At 39.5% G+C, this 24021-nt stretch overlaps 1 protein-coding gene across 2 annotated transcripts; it reads left to right on the forward strand.

Annotated features, from left to right (window-relative positions):
• Positions 1-4593: 4593 nt before the first annotated feature.
• On the forward strand, positions 4594-19090 carry MCEE (methylmalonyl-CoA epimerase). Of its 2 annotated transcripts, none has more exons than XM_067534696.1 (3): positions 4594-4842; positions 12462-12802; positions 17909-19090. In XM_067534696.1, the coding sequence occupies exons 1-3, from the start codon at positions 4806-4808 to the stop codon at positions 18059-18061; spliced, it is 531 nt and encodes a 176-aa protein (XP_067390797.1). In that variant the 5' UTR covers positions 4594-4805; the 3' UTR covers positions 18062-19090. The 2 variants fall into 2 exon arrangements, with proteins under 2 accessions (XP_067390797.1, XP_067390798.1); XM_067534697.1 differs by lacking the exon at positions 4594-4842 and adding an exon at positions 5802-7172.
• Positions 19091-24021: the final 4931 nt, after the last annotated feature.

Here is a 24021-nt window from a genome sequence, read left to right on the forward strand (position 1 = left end):
CAGTTCTGCAAAAGGAAATCAGCCTCTGGCTGTGAGCACCAGCAGAGACCCAGTGGAGAAGCAATTCTGTTGTTTGCTCAAAAATAACATGTTTAATATTTTGAAACTTGCTGATTTTTTATTTTGTGGAGAAAATTTCTCCTGGAAACAGATTATTTGTAAGGTTTTTATAAACGTATATTCATGAGGAGAAAAATGAATCAATCGAATACATGCTTACATCTACATTAGCTTTTCCCTCAGGCCTATGGCCATGTTTGTGGCTCCACTTCATTAACTGAAACACAAATGATAGGGAGACTAAAGTTCCAATTCTGTGTCTAGCGTGTCCACTACTGCAGTGTCTAGGTGCTATGCAGTTCTATTAAAACTGGAACCATGTCATTCTAGTAATTTTTTTAATTTTTATTAAGTTTAAAAAGACCTTGAAAAAAATAAAGCTACTGTGGTATGTGCACAGTTTTCTATTATGCTTCATGAATTTTAATTATTTGGAAAGACACTGCCAATTTAAAGTTCATATATTGCAAAGAAAAGCCTAATCTTACAAGTTACTCTTGTGCAGGCAAGCTTCTGTGCCCACAAAGAGTAACCTGCAGGACAGGGCCAGTTTTCTTTTCCTCTGTTGATAACTTATTGGGTCACTAAAATTAAAATACAGTAGAACCTCAGAGTTATGAACACCAGAGTTATGAATGACTGGCCAACCACACACCTTATTTGGAACCAGAAGTATGCAATCAGGCAGCAGCAGAGACCAAACAAAACAAACAAAAAAAAAGCAAAAAATCCCAAACAAATACAGTACAGTACTGTGTTAAATGTAAACTACTAAAAAAAAAGGAAAGTTTTAAAAAAATTTAATGAGGTAAGGAAACTGTTTCTTTGCTTGTTTCATTTAAATTAAGATGGTTAAAAGCAGCATTATTCTTCTGCATAGTAAAGTTTCAAAGCTTTATTAAGTCAATGTTCAGCTGTAAACTTTTGAAAGAACAACCATAATGTTTTGTTCAGAATTACAAACATTTCAGAGTTACGAACAACCTCCATTCCCAAGGTATTCGTAACTCTGAGGTTCTACTGTAATTGTAAAAGTTCATGTACATATTACTATGGGCTTTATTTATTTTTGCATTTCTGTTAGCTTGGACAATGAAAATCAGTGTTACCAACTTTTCTGATTTTTATTGTGAGTTTTGCAGTAATTATATTTTTCCTTGAAGCCCCAGCTCATGGAGTCAGGAACTATGTTTCTGTGTGAGAGAAACAGCAAAGACAGAGAAGGAAAGATTAAAGAAACCCAGACACAACAAGGGAAGCCCCAGTAGTATGACCCTCAGAAAAAAGCTAACAAAGAGAGCTTTTTGGGTAAAGTGCTATTAGGAAGAGGCTGGAATTGGTTGCCAAGTGTCACAACTGACAAAAGCAGCACTGCCAATCAAAATAAGCGCAAGACAAGCAGTCCATCCATCATGTATCATGACCAGAAGTGAGTGACACCCATGTCATGTGACCGGAAGTGGCGGCCATGTCATGTGACTAGAAGGGACGGGGATGGGGAGTGCCAGCTGCCAGACTGCTGCTGGTGCCAGGTACCAGGTGGTGGTGGGTGGGGACTCGTGACAGATCGGAGATGCACGCAATGATAGTCAGTTTGCTTCCTGCTGCAGCTTATGCCTATTGCCCAGCCAGGCCAGATCAGTAGGAGGGAAATGCTGCAGTACTGCCATGAAGACATCCCATCCATAGGGCACAGAGTACCAAAGAGAGCAGAAAGCCTACTTCTTCCCTTTGTTAGATAGGCATAACTCTCACTGAGTTTGGGAGTTAAATCTACCTAAGGTAGATCCTGGTTCAGGAAACACTTAAACATGAAGTCAATGGCACCCGAAGTGGGTATATTTACACAAAAAAACAGAGAGGCCTGTAGCACTTTAAAGACTAACAAATTTAATTTCTGCAGGCATAAGTTTTGTGGGCTGCAACCCACTTCGTCAGATGCAAGAAATAGAAATCAGATGTGGGTATATATATACATCCAAGGGTAAGGAACAACAATGGGGAGGGTAGGTGTTAGCAAAGTTAGCTAATGCCTGCAGAAATGAAATATGTTAGCCTTTAAAGTGCTACAGGACTCTTGTTGTTTTTGCTGTATACAGACTAACACGGCTACCCCTCTGGAACTTATATTTACACAGTAGCTGGGAGCGCACTAGAAAATCACAGTGGTACCAGTGGAGGGTAGGTCTAGCCACCCGAGCTTGGACCCAGGAGATAGGATGGGCTTGAGCTCAGTGGCTAGCCCAAGCCTCCACCAGTACCACAACATCCATACTGCTATTTTTGGTGTGCTAGTGTGAGCCCTGCCAGCACATCAGCCTCCCAGCCCAGGTAGACAATCTTCCTTCTGCAGTGTAGATGTACCCAGTGAGGCTGGAAATAAGCCCTAGTGCCCATGAGGGAGACTGTGATGTCCCAAGTTATTGCAGAACCTGTTAAAACAAGGCCCTGTGACTTCAGATGAGTACCGTACACCAAGCAGTGTTGAACATGTCAGCCCTGCCTAGGGATCCAAGCAAAAAAGCCCAAGTCCTGTTCCAGCATGCACTGGGATGGATTTTATGGAAGCTGGTTTCTTCTTCAGTGGTTCCAAAATCTTGGAAGGCAGCTAGAGGGGATGTGCTCAATGTAGTGCAGACAGTACTGACAGGCCACAGAGATGCAACAAAATCCGTCAGCGCCATCTGTGCTACCCTTCACTTCAGTAGGGTGAGGTTCCTGTGCTTTATTAGAGAGGATATTCTGCAAAGCAAGGTGCATCTGCAGTCTGAGCTCACAGGAGATGTTGCGGTAATGTCAAGAGTGTGGTGTGGTATTTGTTTACTTTTACATGGCAACAGTCATATGCCAATCTGTCCCACTGCTCACCCGGCCATCTACCACCTGCCTCATCTTGCAGAGACAAAACAATGATTTATGTAGCAATGCTAGAACTGGAAGTACAGATAAAAAAGGTCATCCTCAGTCTCTCCATCTCTTTCTCCATCCTGCTGCGTGGTCTTTGTTGCCTCGTGTGTATATTCCCTTGTTGAACCGCTGAAGCATATCCTGAATTGGGACAAAACCCTTACAATAAATCCCCAGTCATCTTAACCCATAGCGGATATGCAGTTTACTGGTCAAAGTCTGTTGACTCATCCTGTATTCTGGAGCTTGGACTTGACAACGTTCAAGTGAGAGAACACCCGTTCCACCTCAGCATCAGTCAGAGGCATGACAAGTAGGGAAAACACAAAGAGGGGTAGCTCTTTAAAGCATCTTTCACTGCTGTTGTCTTGGAAGTTGTATCCTGTCAACCAGAATTTTTTGTCATCTGTCGTCTTCCATTTTTGGAAGTTGATGACTAGATACTGGGCATCCAAGACCCCCAGGTCACCTTTGAAAATTTTCAGCACAGAGAGGGTATGTAGTTGAGGTTTTCCCTGACCCTGAGAAAGAATGACTTAGGGACTGAACGCCGACATAGAGTTCCACAGGTTAATGTTTGCAGGAAGTCTCAACTGCATTTGTTTTGCAGCTTCAACAAGAAAGTCTCGCCATCTATTCTTTATACCATCTTCAATAGGTCTGTCAAGCTTTTTATCTCGTATAGCCATACTAAATGCTGTGCCAAAACTAACAGCAGATAAGGGCAAGTAGCTGCCTGGATCGTTCAAATGGACTTCCAGGAGACTAGCATCAGATACAAGGATCCTTTCTGGACACAACACTCTTGATGCAAGAGAACAGAAGAAAGACTGGCGGCAGTCCAGCATTTTGAAGGCATTACCTCCAGATTCCAGTTGGAACAGTTTATTGATTCTAGCAAATTAATGCAGAACTGATATTAGAAACTATAAATAGAGTTTATTCACAGGGTCATGATACATCTGATACAGGACATCTGCCTCAACGCATCATTGTTTATCTCTGCTCGGTTGGAAATGCAACTTTAACTCTTCCCACTGATCCAGTTCGCACACACTGCGATCGTGAATGGCAGGCCACCTCAGGGCTGATAGCTGAAGGAGCTTGAGTCAAAGGCATGTTCCTGTGATGGATCACTGGGTATATTTTCACATATTCATGCGGTCTTGGGGAGCAGAGAGAAAACCAGATGTGGGGACATGGAATGCTCTACTCTACTCTAGATGGTATGGCGGTGTACCCACAGCTTTACCGGCGCACAGCTGGACTGAGGGACGTGGTATCACATGGTGATGGAGGCACTCCATCCAGCAGGATTTGGTTCCCCTGGACAACAGGCCGGGAAGGTGAGAGGTCTGACACCTGACGGGGCACGCCCTCCAGCAGCATGGGATCGCTCCGGAGCAGAGAATTCCCCAGAGCACGGGGAAAGGAAGCACATTCGGCCCGGCCCGGCCCGGCCCGGCCCGCTGAAAGGCCCTGTCCCAACGCCACAGAGACCGGGACGGCGGCGAGCTCCGGCCGGACACAGTCACAGGGGCTCTGGGCAGCAGCTCAGTCAGTGCCGGGCAGCCGCCAGCCGCCAGCCGCCCTCCTCCCGCCGGCTCTGGGCGGGGTGAGCGGGTCCCTCTCCCCGCCGGCAGGGCACCTCTCGGCGGGCGGCTCGGGCCAGGCCTGGCGGGGCGGGACGGGGCGGGGCGGGGTCCGGCCGCCGCTGACTCGCAGCGTGGCTCTGCCCGGCCCGGCCCCTCCCGCCTTTGCCGGCTGTGCTGCTCGCGGGCGGGAGCTGTCGATAAAGTTAGATCTGAACAAGCAGCAGACAGACAGACAGAGGCAAGATGGCGGCCGCCTGCATGGGGAAAGCGGCCGCAGCAGGTAGTCGGGGTTTCCGGGAGCCGGCCCGCCCTGCCCCCTACCCAGCGGGGACCCCACAGCACGGCCCCGCTCGGTGGCCCGGCCCGGCCCGGCCCGGCCCAGCCCCGTCTCCTCTGCGGGCCCTGCACAGGCGGAGCTGAATGAGGGGGCAGGTGAATTGCGCCAGTGGGGACGGGCCCGCGGCGAGACACGTGTCACATGGGCCCTGGCCGGGATGTGTGGGGCAGGGGGCGGGTGCAGATCGTGCAGGCTGAGCAGGCGGGTGCAAACGGCTGGTTGTCCATGCTGAGTAAATGGCTGGTGGGATGTGGGGCTTAGAGTCAGGACTAAGAGCCCTGGCTTCTTTTCTTTCCTTTCTTTCTTTATTTGACTCTGCCCTGGGCTTGTGTGACCTTTGGTCAGTCACTTAGCTTCCGTGACTCAGTTTCCCTGCCTGTGAAATAGCACTAGCCTTGTGAAAGGCTATTGATGGTGGCAGATCAACCTTTATTATTTTAATTCATTGTGGAGAGTCATGACATTGCGTGTGATAAATATTTCTGTACAGTTTAAATGCTCTTTTTTTTTTTGGTGTCCTAATAATTCAAACCACTGGGCGAAGGAGTGTTGCAGGTTTTGATTCTGATCCTTCAAGTTGCTCTGCCTGGTCAGATCTCTGCATAGAGCCCTGTTGACTTTAATAGGTGCAGAATGCTATCCACATGCAGCTCCTTGAAGGATCAGAACATAATTTTTCTTAGCCATGTAGAATTAAGCCTCTTACAAGCAAACTTCCCTGTCTCCCATAGATGAAATGTACTACACACCCACATTTGTTCTTATTTTCAAACATAGTTTCTACATTAATCAACTTTTGCAGTGTTTTTCGTTAGCTATATTGTTAAATGTAGACTGCTTTAATTGATTTACAAACAAAGTCCTCATCCAGATTGTCAGTGCAAGAGAGTTATACCAGTTGGTGGCTTTTAATGTTAAGCATGACAACAAAGAAAATTTGGATGTATTTACTCTATGAATAGGACTTTCTGGTATGTACAGTTAATTGTTAGAATAACTCTTAAAATTGGATCTTGGCTTGGTTAGAATCTTGTTTTCTAGTGAAAATAAAGATTGTTAACCCTTACGGGGGAAAGCTTGACATATGATGCCCACTTTTTTAATGCTCAGTTTGGAGGTTACATGCAAACTTCTTCTTCCTTTATAATGACATTGCCTTATGTGGAGACATGACTCTTTTCCCTCTGGAGAGTTAAAGATCATTTGATCTCAATTTACTGTACCTAAAACTAAATTATGTTGCAAATTTAGGCATGGATGATCTAAACAGGGACTATCAAAGAAGAGGCACAATGCTGTCTAGTGATTAGTATGAGGCAGGGAGTTAAGATACCTAGGAGCACTCAGTCCACCTTACGGGGTTGTGCAACCTTTCTGATTCCCTGGATTCTGGGATCATCTGGGGCAGTCCCCAGTATAAATTACAGAAGCTCAAAGGCTGTGTAAATTGTGTTGGCTTGTTAATGTCACGTGGAGATTGCTGATGTTTAGGAATAACCAACCCATACACTATATCCACTGTCCTCAGGGACTTGGAGGTGGTGTTGGATATACTACAATGGCTCTATGCCACATGAGGATTCTTCCCCATGGCCAAACCCTCTGGGGTTAGGGTTGCTTTCCTCAAGCATATTGGAGAATTGTGCCGTCATGTAATGGTGACACACAGATGTATAACCTCTCTCACATGTATTATTACTGGGTTCAGTGAGACTCAGCATGTGTTTGATGTAACCATTAGGTTGGTTGTGCAGTGCCCATTGTCTTCAGTGGGGCAGGATCAGACGTATTTTTATGAGGAAGTATGTGCTGACTTAATTTTATGATGGATGCTGCACCAGCCCCCCAGCTTTTTTAATCATTTTGTCTGTACTAGAGTTTAAGCTTCTTGGGGAGGGAGGGAGTTAATTATTACGTGTCTGAACAGAGCTGAACACTCTGCTGGTGGTCAGTGATCACTAATATAATGAACTGAGTAGGTATATATAATGAGTAGGTAGTCCAAATAGATACTGCTTAGAATCATTAAGAATTATTTTGTGAAATACTGTAGTTGAAATAAGTGACATAACAAGCATTCCACTATAATCTCAGTGAAATTTCTCAAAGAAATACAAGAAAACAGGATCTGCAGAATTTTCTTTAAAGGGCAAAGTCTCTGAACCATCCCTAGAAACGTGAGACCTTCAGATGGGTACATTTTAGAAGTAGGTCTTCATGATACCCTCTGGAGACTGACTGACTGCATTGGAAGAAGAAAAAAGGGATTGCATGTAAGAATTTTTTTTCTATCTCCACATGGTCAGCATCTGCAAATTTTGCAATCAGGAAAAATGCTTCAGTCAAAATAACTATGGGCTATGCAATGATCAGAGAGAGCCTGTTTTTTTTCTTATGTACAGTGGAGTAAATCAAGAATAATTAAGTTGAAGTCAATGGAGAGTCATTTGTGTGACTAAAGAATCTATCCAGAGACCACAAAACCAGTCACCAGAAGAAAACAAACTTTAGAATGAGTTTTGTGACACAGGCAGAGTTCTCAGTATCTGTCTCTTGACAAGTCAATAGTAAAGCTCCCATGGACTTTAATGAGACCGTGATTTTATCCTTTGCTTTTATGTTTTATTTACGTAGATTGGAGGAGACTGCATAGTCCCAGCCATCAGAATGTTTGTTCAGTATGATGATTAATATTCATGAGTGGTTATCTATAGAGCTGGATGGGTTTCTGTAAATAAATATTTTACATTGTGCTGATCTATTTATCAGTCCAAAAAGAATTTCTGAATTATTGTATTTACTCTTTTTAATTGTTTGCATTGTGCCTGTAAAATCTGTAGACTTAAACATTGAAGAACACGTACAATTTATCAATTGTAGCTTAGCCAGGCATAACATTCTCTCTAAGCTTGAAATTTTTTGCTTGGTGTGTATCTATTGGTCAGTGCTCAGTGAGGCTTGGGTTCAGGGTCCGAACCCCCTAGTGTCTTCTGTGTGCAGTGAACCCAGGCCCTGCATTGAAGAATGAAGTGGAAATTCCATGAGTGGATGTGTGTGAAGTCTGAATAGCTTACTGGAGTTCATCACTTTTAATTTCCGAGAATAAGAAGCTAATTTAGGATTTAAACTACAGCTACTGTTAACTTGTTTTCTGTTACACAGGCCATGTTTATGCTATGGGTGCTACAGGAGCATAGTATACCACCATAGCTATGCAAATGTAACTCAGTAGTGTAGACACAGCCTATAGCAACAGAAGAGGTTTTTCTGTTCCTGTAGGAACTCCACCTTCCTGAGAGACAGCAGCTTGGTTGACAGAAACATTCTTCCATCAACCTAGCTGTGTCAAAACCGGGTCTTAGTTTGGTAAAGCTATGGCGCTCAGAGGTGTGAATTTATCACAGCCTTGAGCTCCATAACTATGTCAACTTTGTTTTAAGTATAGACCAGGCCAAAGAAGACAGAAACTGGAAAATATGTGAGCCAAGCTATTCTGTATGTTCTACAAAACATCCAAAGCCTTGGTGCGTCCATGGCACAATCTCATAGTAGAATGGTGCATTTGAAGATGTGAAGAAGTTGAGAATACATCAAAGGCTTCTGATACTCAAGCTTGGCCCTGAGGCATTGGGAGCTTTGACGTGGTCTAAAGCAAACTGGCATAAATGTAACCATTGGCTTCAAGTATACATGCTTTTATCTCATTCTGGCCCCAGTGTTCTAGAGATGGGAGATATGCCATACCCTGCACCGCTGTCTCTGTCCCCACTGCACGCCCCCTCCTCTCAATTTCAGCACCCACTATCAACAGCTTAACTTTTTAGCAACCCATTCATTTCATGCATCAGGATATGCAATTTCCTGCAATATCATGGACAAACCTTATTGAATTAAGTTTAGTATTTTAGGAGTTAATTGTATTAAAAAGGCAAACGTGTATGCATTGTTGTGGGATTATATGGGACTTCTTTAGGCAACATTACTAATGTAAACCCTAGGAATTGTTATGAACTTCAGAAGACTCTTCTAAACAATGGGCCAGATAGGAATGAACTTTTAAAGTTAAGTGTGTTTCCCAGGAAGTCTTTAAGGGGTGGTGTATGCAAATGTAAGAACTCAGTCTTTGAAGTTTTGCAAGGAGGAGAGGACCTCTTTTGTTGGCTGATCACTTGTTACATGAGGACAGATCAGAAAGACCCAAACTGGATAAAAGAGCGACTCACAGATTAATGGGGGTTCACCTGTTTTAAGCCAAGCCAGTTGTGAACTTGTGACCACAGATGAACCTTTGGTGGGTTTTGAAGGATTGTCCACCTGCCAGAGCCCTTCTTGGAGTTGGGGTGATCTCTGATAAGCTTATTAGCATGTGGGTACATTCCTTTACTGTTTTTAATGTTTTCTTTGTAATGCTTTTACCTTTAGTATAAATACCACACTCCTCTTTCTGAGCGAGCATAACTGTGGGCAATTACACGGCTAATAGCCTCTGAGGATAAAAGCAAAGCAGTCTGCCTTGCTGGGGACTTCATTGTGTAGTGAGGGAACTGTGCAGCCTGGCAAACCCGTCAGAAGGGAGGCAAACCCAGGGCTCTGTCTGAGAGATGTAATGTTTGAGGAGCTGGAAGCCTGAGGGTGGGTGCTCTTGCTGGAGTTTGTAATCCTAATTTCAACCCTCTGTCTTATGCTGTAGTTTCCTCTGATTATCTCTGCAGTCAGTTGAGGAGGCCCTAGATATTCACACAGCCAGACCATATGTTTGTGTTGTTTCCTGTTCATAATAGCTAGGGTTAGTGGCTTGTTTCCATTAATTATCTGGAAAGTCATGATGGAAAAAAGCAAGAGTAATCCATTTATGTAAAAACATCAAAAATCATGGGTTTTAATTTTAATAAAAATATTTATTTTACAATGAAGACAGTTAGTTAAAATTATTTAAATAATGATTTAAACTATTTACAATCCCTATTCTAGGGCCTGCCAGTTCAATTTTGCATTCTTAAAAATCAAGCATTCTTAGCAAGCTAAGCAAAAATGGGATAGTTCAGTCATGGAAAGAGGAAACCAACCCGATTATTATAGGCGAATCAGTAGGTGATACTTGGCCTCAGAAAGACCTGATTGCACACTTAGTGAAGTCAATGTCAAAGCTCCTATAGATTTCAGTAGTGTAGAATCAAGGCATAGTTCTTCAGTATTACTCGACAACCTGTAGCCTTATTATGCCATCAATCAGTAATCAGTCTATCTCTTAGACTGCAGTGGTCAATAAAAATTCAGTCTCCTGAGGTCTACAGCATCAGGAATATTGATCAGTATTATTAGAATAAGAGACCCTAGAAGAAGATGAGAAACAATTGCAATTTATCACAAGTCCCTTTATTGATAAATCCAGTAAGCAGATAAACAATCCCACCAACACTGAAATAAAAGAGCACATAAGAGAGATAGTGTTAAGCCCTATGACTGGCATCACTCACATCTTCTCCTGGGGGTCCCTAGAGTGTCAGTCATTATCTTCATCATCATCATCTTCATTGTCCTCATCACCTGTGGTTGTCCTGGTGGCTCCCTGTGTGTTCTCCTCATTCCCACCCCAGCACACAGTCTGGACAATAATTTTTTATCCTGAGTTATGCTTATGCCGGCTAACGCTTTTTATATATATGCATAAAGATTCCAACCCCTTTTTCCCTATCCATACTTCCATACCCCAGTAATTTAGGGCTGCCCCATCTCTTACTGGTTATCCACTTAGTTCCCCTTAGTCTCATTAATATTTATGTACCATAGCAACTTGAGGTTATTACAGAATCCCCCAAAACATTACCATCAGGAATCTTGTGGTATTAACTGGTACATTGTACCACAGTTTCCAGTCTATTGCTGCATAGTTTCCAGAACATCAGCATTTAACATATAGTTTACTGCAATTTTACGCTTCACTGCTACAGGATTATCTTTCAGTCAACTAGTCATGCAAATCTGTTTCAGGCCTTAGGCTTTGTGTGGCTAAGCTGTATTACAACATTAATTAATACTTATATTTCACCTCTATATTCTAAATATACTTAATATCTCTTATTCTTTGCCACGGACCTCATCCTCTCCAAAGGCAACAGGAGCAGCATTGCTGTATAGATGCCTCTTAAACAAGCTGTACAAATTTGCAGAACTTCTCTATCCCTCAAAAAAATTCCCACAACCCAGAGAAATCACAAAATCCATGAACCACCATAGCAAACTACTATTCCTAGTTATGAGATCCTTCCTTCTCTAAGCCTGTCATGAATCCACGCTTTTAATGCCACAGCTCTCAAAGTTCTCAGTGCAATTGGTTCACAATCAGTCATTCACAAGTAAAAATCATAATGCCACTTGTTCCACTGACAAATATACAGCCCTAATAATAGTCCAATATGAATAGAGACGAGTCCACAGAAGCAGGTTAAAGTTCAACAGGTGCCTCCTCAGAGAAATCCAGAAAGATGCTCAGTTGCCATAATTGTCCATGTTTTCCATGACTAAATTGTCCCAGATCTTATTCACCCATTTCTGCATGGTTGTAGATTCCTGTCTTTATGTCATTGAATGACTATATTTTTAGTGACCTCATGTATATATTCTGAGCCTAATTCTGCTCAGTTTCTCATGGAAGTAGTCACACTGAAGTCAGAAGAACTATTTGCATTAATAGGGCAAACAAGCTTTGGCCCTAGCAAATGCTTTGAGATGGAATACCCTTAAAATGGCTAAGAAGAATACTGTATTCTAAGAAGAATAATGTTTAGAATTCTTTCTGGTTTCAGAGCGTTCACTAACTTTTACTTTTTATCCTCAAACAGGCCTGTGACATAGGAATTATTAGTCCATTATACAAATGTGAAAACTGAGAAAGAGAGAAGCAAAATGATCTACCCAACATCACAGAGGGATTGAATAGAAGAGATGGAATAAAACTTGGGAGTTACTGGCTCTCACTCTTGTGATTTAACCACTCGATCACATATCCCTCCACTGGGAGGCAACTAAGATTCTTTACCTTTCAATTGGTATTTGGACTTTAGGAATAACTATATTAGTTCTGTATTATGTTGACAGGTTTTTTACATCCTCATTTCTATTTCAATTTCTGTTTTATTAAATGTGAAGCTCTGAATAATACAGAAATAATGTACAGGTTGGTGTGTAGCGGCCTTTAAATTGTATAAACTTGTGCATATAATTATGAAAATCTTATTTTCATAATAAGCTCAACTGAAGCTTAAAATTAACTTTTTTTATTCCTATTAGTGTTATTTGTAATGGACATATCAGAGCATTCAGGTTATACATTCTTCATTTACCTTCTCTGAATTAATTTAAGTTTCTGAACAAAAAAAAAAAGCTATTGAACTGATAGCACTAGAAGAAGAAATGCTTCCCTCTATCTCATTATCTCTGTCTTTAGCATACTGGCGAATCATAATTTGTAAATGTAATGACATAGAAGTTATTTGCATTTTATTAAAAGGGGAAAGGATTTTGTTTCAAAAGCATTATGATGACGCTATTCAATTTTTCAGGGCTTCTTACAAGATTGCAAACTACAGCAGCCACAGTACGGACTTTATCAATGTCACACTCCTTGACTCAAAAAGTTCCATGCTCTTTGTGGAAGCTGGGGCGACTCAATCACATAGCAATTGCAGTACCTGATTTGGAGAAGGCCCAGTCTTTTTACAAGAGTGTTTTAGGAGCCCAGGTGAGCGAGACAGTTCCTCTTCCTGAACATGGCGTCTACACTATTTTTGTGGAGCTGGGAAATACGAAGCTGGAACTGCTGTATCCTCTGGGAGAAAAAAGTCCAATTGCAGGCTTTCTGCAAAAAAACAAGGCTGGAGGAATGCATCATATCTGCATTGAGGTATTATACAAACATACTTTGTATTATATTTTTAATAAATATCTTGTTAAAGAACTTCATACTTTCTAATAGATTGAACCTGAATAAAAAACTACATTTGTTATGCTGAGTCATTATAATTTGGGAATTTCTACTGAAAACCAACAAATAGAAAGTGAAGTTGCAGTGATGTAATTCAGGCCAATTTTACATTGTCGTGATACAAGCAATTTTATTTTCTTTTTATCTGCCCAAACTAAATTTGGGATTTGTCATGTCCCGCCTGAAAGAAATGGGGACAAACTAATGGAATGTAACAATGTACTACAAAGGTCATTAGGCATGTGGCAATTCCAGGATGTTCAAAATACATGCACTGGGAATACCTGTGTGTGTCAATTTTTATATATTGCTTGAGATGATGTGTACAGGTATAAATTAGAGCATAATTTGAAGAGAGTGGTCCTGCATTTGATATTTAGTTGACCATTACATATGCAAATCAGAAAAGAATCCTGGGCAAACACATACAGCTGTGTTGGTTCTCAGAGCTGAGAGTAGTAAAAACTTTTTTTCAAGTAACTAGAGATTAATTTGGATGTACACAGGAAGTAGAACTACTCAGCAAGGTGATGTCTCTTTTGTGTGTGTGTGTGTGTGTGTGTGTGTGTGTGTTTGGTTTTTTACAATCAGTTTTCAGAATAGAATCAAAGTTAAAAGTTATCACAATATTCATGTAGTTGTGTTGCATATTGTTTATGGTCCTCATATACTTTATCGGTCTCCGTGTTGTAAACATACATGCATAAGTTTAATTGCATGAGTAGTTCTGTTAAAGTTAATGGGACTATTCACATGAATAAAGTTAAACACACAAAAAGTAATTGATTGCCAGATTGTGGCCATAAACTGTAAGTGTAGTAAAGTACATACTTATAAAGAAAAATGGAAAATTCTGCACATGCACAACATATCCAAGTTAAGCCTCCATATTTTCAAAGTAGAGATTGTCAGAATAGACAGGCCAGTCACCATATAACACCACTCAAATGACATGTAGAGCAGTTGGTATTACAAACCCACCAGCTCACCTTATTCTTACAGAAAAAAATTCAGAAGTATATTACAAAATTATAAAAATTGGATAGGACAACTCTCAGGCTGTTAATTGCACTAATATCCAGTATTGTCATAACTTTTTTACCTGAAACTGAAAGACACCTTTATGCTTTTAGAGCCTTTTGTCTATGTTAAAGTCTGTAAATTGATAGGAAATTAATGCATTAATTTCCTATTTTCTTTATCACAACTGAAATATAATTGCCCTGAAGATTCTTATTATTTAATATTAAAACTTTAGGATATATTCTCCATTGTACACTAAATTAAATCTTGAAGGCAATGGATTAGAATTAACAAGTAACATTCAAAAATACAATTAAGTGCTTAGATGGAAACTCCACAATTTTCAGTTGCTATGGAAATTTGTCATTGACTGTAGAAAAGATGCAAGTGAAGATTAAAACAAGAAGCCTTAATTAATTTGGATGTTCTTACATATGAATTGGAAGCTTGTCATATATAGAAGAAAGGCTACAATGGGCTGTTTATGAGACAGGGAAAACAAACTCCCACATTTTACTATCTGTTGGAATAGCAGAAGGACTACAGGTCAATGTTGAATTGACAGAGTGGGGAGAAAATATTGCTCATTAATAGTTGCACTTATATAGGTCTGTCACAGAAGGAACTCAAAACATTTCACAAACATTAAAAACTCCAGAGATATTCCTATTTTATAAAGGCATTAAATAAATAAGAGAGAATTTAAATTAGTAGTTCTCGGCTAGATAGTAAATCAATAGTATAGGAGGGAATAGAACACAAGAGTCTCGGTTACCAGTTCCCTGCTTTTACCCCTGAATGATGCTCCTTCCAAGGCTGAATGTTTTATATTGGCAATAGGCAATTATAGATTCTGTTTTGTGATTCACGCTAGCATAGACTTCCTGGACTGCATTTATTCTATACTTGTCTCAATAATTTAGAGCCTTGCTAATTTATTAAATCATATTAGTCTATTTCTGAAGTAGTAAGAAGTTACTTTAAATAAAATACTTTTAATTAATGACTTACACAGGAAAAAAATAGAACCAACATGACAAAAGGTGGAGGGAGTAATGATTTGCCCATGTATGGCAGTGTATGATTGTGCAGAATGCTATATTTAAGCATATTGAAGTTTAATAGAAGGGATGATTTAGTGTACCATTGATGGTTGTGGGAAAAAATGGGACAAAAAGCATGCTTTTATGACAGTTCTCTTTTCTGGTTCCTTCACTGATTTTGTCTTTTTGAATAAGATGCATTTTTGCTGCATTAAATTATTATATACCATTGCCAAAAAAATACAATTCCGTTTCAGAAGTGTAGATTTTTCCCCACAGAAGGAAATTTCTGCCTATGGCTGTGTATCAGGGAGGGATGACTATCCCTTCTTCCATTTCCCAAACAATGAAGAGGAGGGAGGAAAACATTTAAGACTTTATCCTGTAAATACTAAGCCTTGTTTACACTAGGAAATTAGGTCAGTATAACTGTCACTCAGGGGTGTTTATTCTCCTGTCCAGTGTCCCTGGGGAGGTGGAGTATCTATGCCAATAGGAGAAGCTCTTTTGTTAGCATAGGTAAGTGTCTTCACAGAAGTGCTACAGCAGTGCTGCTGTACTGTTTTAAGTGTAGACAAGCCCGTAAATGTGCTTTAGTTGACTACCATGACTGGTCCCATTGAAATCAAAGTTAAGCACATATATATATATAGTGGATAATAAATCAGAGGTGGCCACTGTTCTCTTTATAAATGCTGTTTTAATGACTCAGCAATTACATTCAAATTCAGCAGATCAGAATATTTTATATTTCTTTTAACTATAGTATCTATTTGCAGTTATTTAAGAAATTAAGATTAATTCAATCTGCTCAAATTGCTGTTAAGCAGAATTGTTATTCAGTGCCTTTAGGGGAATGTGAAAGACTACAGGAGAACTCAGGAAGTGGGGGTGGGGAAGACAGAAATAATATGTGATAAGGGAGGTTTAAAAAAAAAAAAATCCCAAACTGCTAAATTAATAAAAATAGCGACACTGCTTAGTTACAGATACAAGAAGAGGAACAAAGTAAAAATCTTTAAAATGACTATATCTACTTAAAGCTTTTAGAAGCCGGGAGTGTTTTTTATTTGTTTCAAAGATACTTCAAGAAGCGTTCTGTTAGCAACACTGATATTATTCAGTGCAGAGCTCTGTTCAGCAAGAGATCTGTGACCTTCCATGGTGCAGAAGTTACCAAAGATGACTGTCAAAAGATGGCATGCTGTTAAGTCTGAAAAATACAAGAAATGTGGCACGCAGTCCTCCCTCGCTGGGAAATGTAAAAATACTATGTTAAAAAGAAAAATGTATTAGGTGTAACAGGTCCAGTGAGCCCAGATGAAAAAAATTCAGGGGTCAGAGTTTAAATTAAATGGATGAGATAAGGCTTCTGGCAGCTAGGGTTTTGCTGTGTGAAGCCAAGAGATTCTTAGTGCTAACATTTCTCTAAACAAACTCAAAAGAGTTCAAATAAGACCATCCGTAAAGGTTTCCTCTATATCTAGGGTTTTCATTAGGATGGTCTGGTTCCTAAGGCCAAATGACAATGAGCAGCCCTAATCTATCCTAGAAAAATGACCCAGTGTGTTGAACTCCCTTTAAGTGGGGTTGAAAATAATTTGCCACTGGCATAGAATAGTTAGAACACTTTAACACCTGTTACAGAAAGCATATAGGACACCTAATGGAACAGGATTGGAACCTGTTCTTGACACATACAGTCACCAAGCAGATATTTTCCTAATGTAGATGTACTCGGAGACTCTTCACAACTTACTCTCATTATTGTCCCTTGGGATGCAGTAATTCACTCCAGCTGAGCCCAGCCACATTTCCCCTTCTGGCTGCTTTAGCTAGCTATCTCTGCAGTAAGTGCAGGCAGCTGTGATGATTTCTCTACTCAGGGAACTAACCTAGAGGGGTCACAACCCCTCATAGCATGCATTACACTTGCTTTCTGATTTTAGAGAATCCTTAATCATATTTTTTTAAAAGCAAGCTGGTAACAGTATGTGGGTATGACTGTACCAATTTTAGGATTGTTACAAACAAAACTCAGTTGAAAAGGATTAACACTTAATTGAACTCTACTTTCTCTGCATTTATATGTAAACTTTGTTTTCACAATTACATCTGTTAAGCTTATCCATTTAGCTATGTCCAGGCATCTCAGTCTTGTAAAACAGCAGCCCTGTTATTCTAATGCCAGGATTTTATTAACTGCTAGTTGTGCTAAACTGAGTGTTAATTTTGTTCTTCCAACAAGAATGCATTAGAGATCTGGGTGAATCAAAGTCTTGCTTTATATCAGCACATCAGCAGTAAAACCATTTGACACAACTTAAGGACTGGCCCATGTTACATACTCTTTCTTATTAGGTTGCCCTGAAATTACAGGTGTGATGCTACTTTTATTATTAAGTACAGTTGCCCAATAGGAAAACGGGCTACAGTGTGTATTATCCTCTAGTATTCCTGACAGTTCTCAAGGTGTCTGTGAGGAGACCAATTAATATCAAACCTAACTAGTAAGATGAAGGTGAACCTAAGTGAAATGGTACATCACCCCAACATTTAGTGAGTCAGGATTCTGTCTTCAATTAGACAGGGAAGCATTATTTGGCTAATGATATTCTAAAGCTATACAATCTACTATTTAGGAGCAATGTGGAGCTTATAGCTACTGATTTTGATTATTTATGAATATTTAATTATAAAGTAACTAAAAGGTCAGTGGTGTATTATAAGAGTGATTTTCCTAACAAACAGAACTATTAAATATAGCATAATCTTCTTGATGTTATATTTCTTGATAGAATTTTCAGATAATAGCATATTTCTGTAGTATTTTTTGGTTTTTAGAATTACGTAGTGCTTTATGTTTATTATGGCACTATACACTATTGTTCCTAATGTAGAATATGTGAAACATAACACTTTAATGTTCCACATTGCATACATTTTTATTTTTTTTAAGGTTGATGATATAAAAGCAGCTATGGCAGAACTGAAGGAGAAGAAGATCCGAATACTGAGTGAAGAGGCCAAAATAGGTGCACATGGCAAACCAGTGATTTTTCTCCACCCTAAAGATTGTGATGGAGTCCTTATAGAACTTGAGCAAGCCTGAGATGTAATCCTAAAAGATGGAACTATGAATTAATTGCAAACCTAATTGTGTTGGAATTTTTTATTGTGCATTGCACTGTGTAAAAGTAATTGTACTTAATTTTTTCTTGTTGATTAAACACATTACAGCTCTTAAGTAGTGAAATGTGGGGAAATAACACTACATACAGGAGGAAGCTAAAGCACTGTTAACCCTCCTAGTTGTTTGGGGCCATGACTTTTGCTTTGCTGTTCAGAACATCAAAAATAATACATTTAAGTGTGTTTGGATTCCATTAGACTATGAATCTAAATAGTAACATAAAGTGAGGTACATATACAAGATTTATGGTATGTCTATACTGACGGCCACAAAGTCATTGCCATCAGATCAATCTTTCTGGATCGATTGAGCGGTCAGTTTAGACCCGCTCAATCGATCAGGAAGTCGACGTTAGTAAACCATCCCCTCGAGTGGTATAGCGCTGTGTCGACGGGAACACAGTTCCCGGTGGTGCAGTGAAGACGGCATACGGAAGGGAAGCACAGCAGTCCACGGGAGTTATGCAAGCTACGCAGAGTAGCTTGCATAAGTCCTGTCATCTGCCTCCAAATCTCTAGGTGAGTGTAGACCAGGGCATAGTCACTTATTTTCTGTTGTATCACAGTTTGCAGCATAATTTTTATATAGAGATTTCTAGGTTACCCTACATCATTTTGTTCCATATTGCCCACTTCTTAATGACAAGATAGCTCAGATATTCCTGTAAGAAAGAAGTCAACAAGGGAACATTTTATTTTCTGTCTCCACTATTATAAGCATTATCTGAACTTCACACTTGATTGGTTCACTCAATTATAGGATCCTTGCATTATTGTATAGATGTCTGTGATTGCTAAGCAACTGTTATGTACCATAAGAATTGCTGCTACAAAAACTGTTGTGTCTAAATCACCATTTTGTAGCTTTATGTACTATATATGTATGTGAATAATCAAAACTTATAGAGGAACAAATGGTTTCTTTTAAATATACTGTGATTACAAAATGCTTATTTTGTTTTACTTTTGTTAGCAGATATATCTTTGATCTTTAAATTTAGTCCATACTGTTTTATTCTGTTTTCTTCCTAATTGAGCTCAACTGCCTGCACTGAAACCTGACTGTTAGGAAAATATCTGGGATATACACAAGAGGCTAATGACTAATATTTTAATTTATATTTATAGTTTCTTGTTTTCCTATACAAAAACATTTTCAAGTGATATCTTATTAAAATTTGTATGGACTTTTATTTTAACTACAGATAAATAAAGCCATCTAGGTTTGGATCCTGCAAATACTAACTTTACATAGGTGAGTAATTCCATTGAAGTCAGTGGGACTACTCATGTTTACAAGTGTTTACTAGATTGGGGCCATACTTTGCAAATGGCCAAATCCTGTTCACCTTATTCACGTGAAGGCTCCTCTTCACTTTAATGAAGCTAATGACGTGAGTAAAGTGAACGCCATTTGGCCCAATCTCTTCTTTCACAGATTTTTTGGCATTTACAGCAGATACTGAAATTACATATTTGATGGTCACATCTTTAAGTGTTAAATAAATATTCAATCTTTAAAGGAGTTTTAAAGAATTAAATTATTCTGTATTTTATAGAACAAAGCATATTTCTTAATTTCACTCTTTCTTAGATCTCTGAATACAATATAGATGAAGTGTTTCATCCTTTTAGGAACAGAGTTTTTTTTAAATCCAGTTTAATCTACACTGGTGCCCACTTGTTATGGAAATTGAATAGTTTGTGCTCTATTTCCTGTTTGCTACAATAAAAGCAACAGATATATTATGGGGATCTGAGTCAGATTTAATCAGGATGGATGCGGATAGCATGTGTGATCTTCTGAAGCAAGAACCTTAATAATGCAAGAAATCAATTTTTATACATTAGAGGTGTTAACTTTGTACTCACAGTTCTACTCCTACAGGAGAACCAATTTTTACTTCAAGGGAAATGCACTGAGCCTTGTGCAGGGCTATGACATCTGTTCAGTGAACAGTTTATAGAACAGTGAGATACTGCAAGTCTATATTTTGTAGATAACTAAGCCACTGAAAGGAAAGCACTTAATTTTTTTTCTTGAAATTTTGTTCTGCTAATCGAGAAATCCCAGTTATTTTAAGTAGGGCTGCTCTTATTTTCAGATCATATCATGTGAGGAACCGGAGGCTTTTTTTCCTTTCAGAAAGGATCAAGATTTAAAATGTCAAGATTATAGTTGTCTGTTAAAATTAACGTTAATGTTAAATTATGTTAAACATGTTAACATTTTTTTAAAAAATGTGATAACGTTTTTCTTCACACACTATATCTGGTACAGGACTCCAATGGATCTTAACCAGTTTCCCAAATACTCACTGGAAAATTATCTGCCATATTTGCAGCAACAATTACTAGCAAGTTCTTAATTAATTGATTTCAGAGGGGGTTGCATGGGGTGTAGACAACTACTACATTTGGCTCACTGTAGCTATCTTGTTTTGGGTTGAAGTAAAAACTTTTAAAATAGTTTTAAATAGGGTTCTCACCTTACTCTGAAGAGAGCACACCCTATATACATCCAAACTTATTATTTCTTTAGAGTAACTGGCCATTCAAAAATAAGCCTACACTGTCTCTTCAAATTTAGCCACTCTCACTACATACAGGAAAGATGCTCAAGCCCTCTTATGCTGCTACTAGATTGGAGCTAATTGGACATGCCTGCTCTGTCTTTCAGCACTTCTCAGTGGTTGCTCAGTGCCTTGCAGGATCAGGCTGTGTGTACACTTGCCTGGTCATGCACCATAGTACATTTTCAGTGAGCCTTTCAAAGGTCCCCATAGTCAAAAGCCAGACTAGAAATACTGTTCTTTAAATCTTACTGTTAGTCTTTAAGGCCATTTATAACTTTAAGTAAAGATGGGGTCTGAAGTACAAATCCAAAATTCATGTATATTCAGGTCCAGGCATTTGTCTGACATCCAGCTCTAGTTATAAATCCCAAAGAAAACCAGATCATTTCTCACCAAAGAGATGTACAGTCTCTCTACTACAAAATATAACAGCATGTGGTAGTCCTTTAAGTCAGGATCAGGATCAACTGTGGTAGTCCTTTATCAGGCTCTGGATCAACTTCTAACATGTTCCTGGCTCCAGTTCAGAGGAATACTGGGATTTGTAGGTCATCTGGATGAAGAAAGAACTGAGGAGGAAAGTTGCCTGCTGTCTCACTCAATGATAAAGTAGGAGATTGTGATGCATACAAAAGCAGAACAGTATAAAGACCACCCAACCTATTGCAAACTATTACCTAACTGGGAAAAGAATCTTCTTTGTGATGAGTTTTGAGGTGCTTTCTAATGGCAAATATTTTTCTACAGCATCCCTCACCTGGAGAAGCTTAAAGCCTGCTCCCTTGACCAAAGTTTTCCTGTCTCTATACTTTACCATGGGTGACATAAAGAATAAATTGTTATCTAATTGTAACACACTTGTCTGCTTTCTAAATTCCTCTTTCAAAGTCAGTGGAATCCATGGGTGAGCTCTGCCTTGCAGGACTGACTTCCCATCACGTGCACACACACAATACTCTTGCACTATCCTCTTAATACTGGAGTCACCTAAGTAGAAAATCTGTTCTGTCCTGATGTTTGATTCCTTCCCTCCCCACCCTAATTTTTGGATCAGGGTGGAACCGACTTACATAAATGCCTATAAACATCTTGAATTTGAAGAATTGCAATCATTAGTGTACTTCTGGCAGACCCAGAATTGGCCATCTTTCCTTGTGTTACTTTTTGGCTGGATGTAATGTTCTGATGATTGCTTAAACAGCTTTATAGCTGTTATCTAACTTTGCTGAATACTTTATCAGGCTGTGGTAACAGGTACAGATTCCTTCTGCACTTTCATACTAGCTTAAGGGGGACATAAAATTTCTACTTAAAGGCACCTTTATTTAACAATACATTGTCTCAATATTTTATACATCACTTTTCCAGGTAGGTAGTTAAAGAAAACTTTTGATTTCAGTTATAAATTTAGCTTTAGTCAAAATGGAATAATTTATCACACATCTAATGTAATATGCTTGAAATATGGGAATATTACATGCTGTAGGATGCATAATTTAAGCCTGATTTTCTAAATTTCTAACTTCAGTAACAGTTCAACTTTCACTGAAGTACAATATCTGTCTTTTATATTTGTGATATTAAAAAATAAGGTAGCCTCATAACAAAGTAGTGAGATTTAGTACCAGAGTTAAAAACAAAAAAAAAAACCCTCTAGAAACACCTTTATACAAATTTTAATATAAAATTATAAAATATTCAAGATGGCAAATACTCCAATGTGCAAATGACATTTAGAATCTTGACTTTGTTCTTGAGGTGCAGGGCAATAGCTTCACTGTGACACTTTCAAAAGTCTCTTCTTTCATAAGAAAGCACAGCAAAGGATAATTTTACAGTACTCATATAATATTGTCATATTTGACATTGTTTTCTAGATAGCAAACATAAGAGTATAAGAAAAAATAATGATGCTCTGCATTATTGTAAGAGATGAAGATTTTAATCCTTTGCTGCTTTGCTCCTTCATTGTCAAGCATAACACAGAACCTGAACCTGTTTCGATGACAAAACTATTTTGGACTTCACTGGGAGCAGGAGTGGCTCTAGTCTCTTAGTAACAATTCCAATCCATCCCCTTAAGTTAAATGGCTGTCACAAAGGTCACTGAGGACCTTCCCCTAATCGTATCCAGGGCCTTCTCTTTGTTCTTGTTGGGCCTGATTCTGCTCTCACTTATAATGTAAATGAGGAGTAATGTTAATAGAATAAATAAGCCTTGTTCAGTATATTTCCTTGAAAAAAATAGGTTGGTCAATTTAGTGGCCCTCCCAGCAGCTGCTGGTGAAGGGAAATCAGTGTGTCAGTTCCCTTCTTGCTGTGGTCCCACTGCTAGAGAGAGGGTGTTCTACTGGTGGCACTAGGGTAGATCAGACAGATCTATGAATTACTCATTGAGCAATTCATATATGTTGCAAAGGAGGATCCCCAAATGGTGTCTTGTGGCGCTGGTCTTTAAATCCAACCCTGCTTTCTAGTAAAGAAATGTCAACCTTTAAATGGAATCATAGGGGTCACTGGGTAGGAGTTGAGGGGGATTAATGATTAAACTTCCCATTGAAATGCATAGGTAGGCACTTTGTAGAGGGATATGGGTTGGTGAGGAGGAAGGGTAGGCAACATTAACATCTGCCACTTCCAATAGTGGGTGCTCAAGGTGTCATAGGCACAGATATTACAGCTGTGAAAGTGATGCTGTACAGAGAAAAACCCCTGATTCTGAGCCTTGGATTAACTGAATTTGGCATAGCTGGTGGTGGGAGGGAGAAATAGGTGCGGCAAGGCACTTGTATATTATCTTTGATCACCAAGATTCTGGACCTGGGTGGGGACTAGTCTGTTCCTTGGCAGAAGCTAAGGGCTGCTCTAACTTATTCTGCTGCAACAGCCCATGGGAAGGAGTTGTGGCAACTGAATAGTTGTAGGGTACAGGCACTCTGGTGCCAGGCCCATGTCATGCTCCTTATTTGGGTTGTGTAATTTAGAGCTGTTCTGCTGATACTATGCTTCTTAGGGAGTCCCTTTGCGCTGGGGAAGTGGTACCATTGTAAAGGAGTTACAGAAGAACATAGAACGGGGCCCAAAGAGCCAGGTGTGGCCCAAAGGACAGTCCTTGACTTCCATCCTTGGAGTATCACCTGCTTTGTGAAGTGCCAGTCTGTGGAATTTTTTTAAATATAAAAATGCATGTCTGACTTTTTTTCCAAACAGTGCACAGAAAATGTCACCACAGTAGCTGAGGTGAAGCTACTTCACCATTTGTAGGCGGGCATCAGCTGCCTGAGCTGAAGAGGGGAGTGTGGGA

This window comes from Emydura macquarii, unplaced genomic scaffold (genome assembly GCF_026122565.2).
Source record: "Emydura macquarii macquarii isolate MOO-44397 ecotype Brisbane River unplaced genomic scaffold, CSIRO-AGI_Emac_v2 contig_3451, whole genome shotgun sequence".
Lineage (NCBI taxonomy): Eukaryota > Metazoa > Chordata > Testudines > Chelidae > Emydura > Emydura macquarii.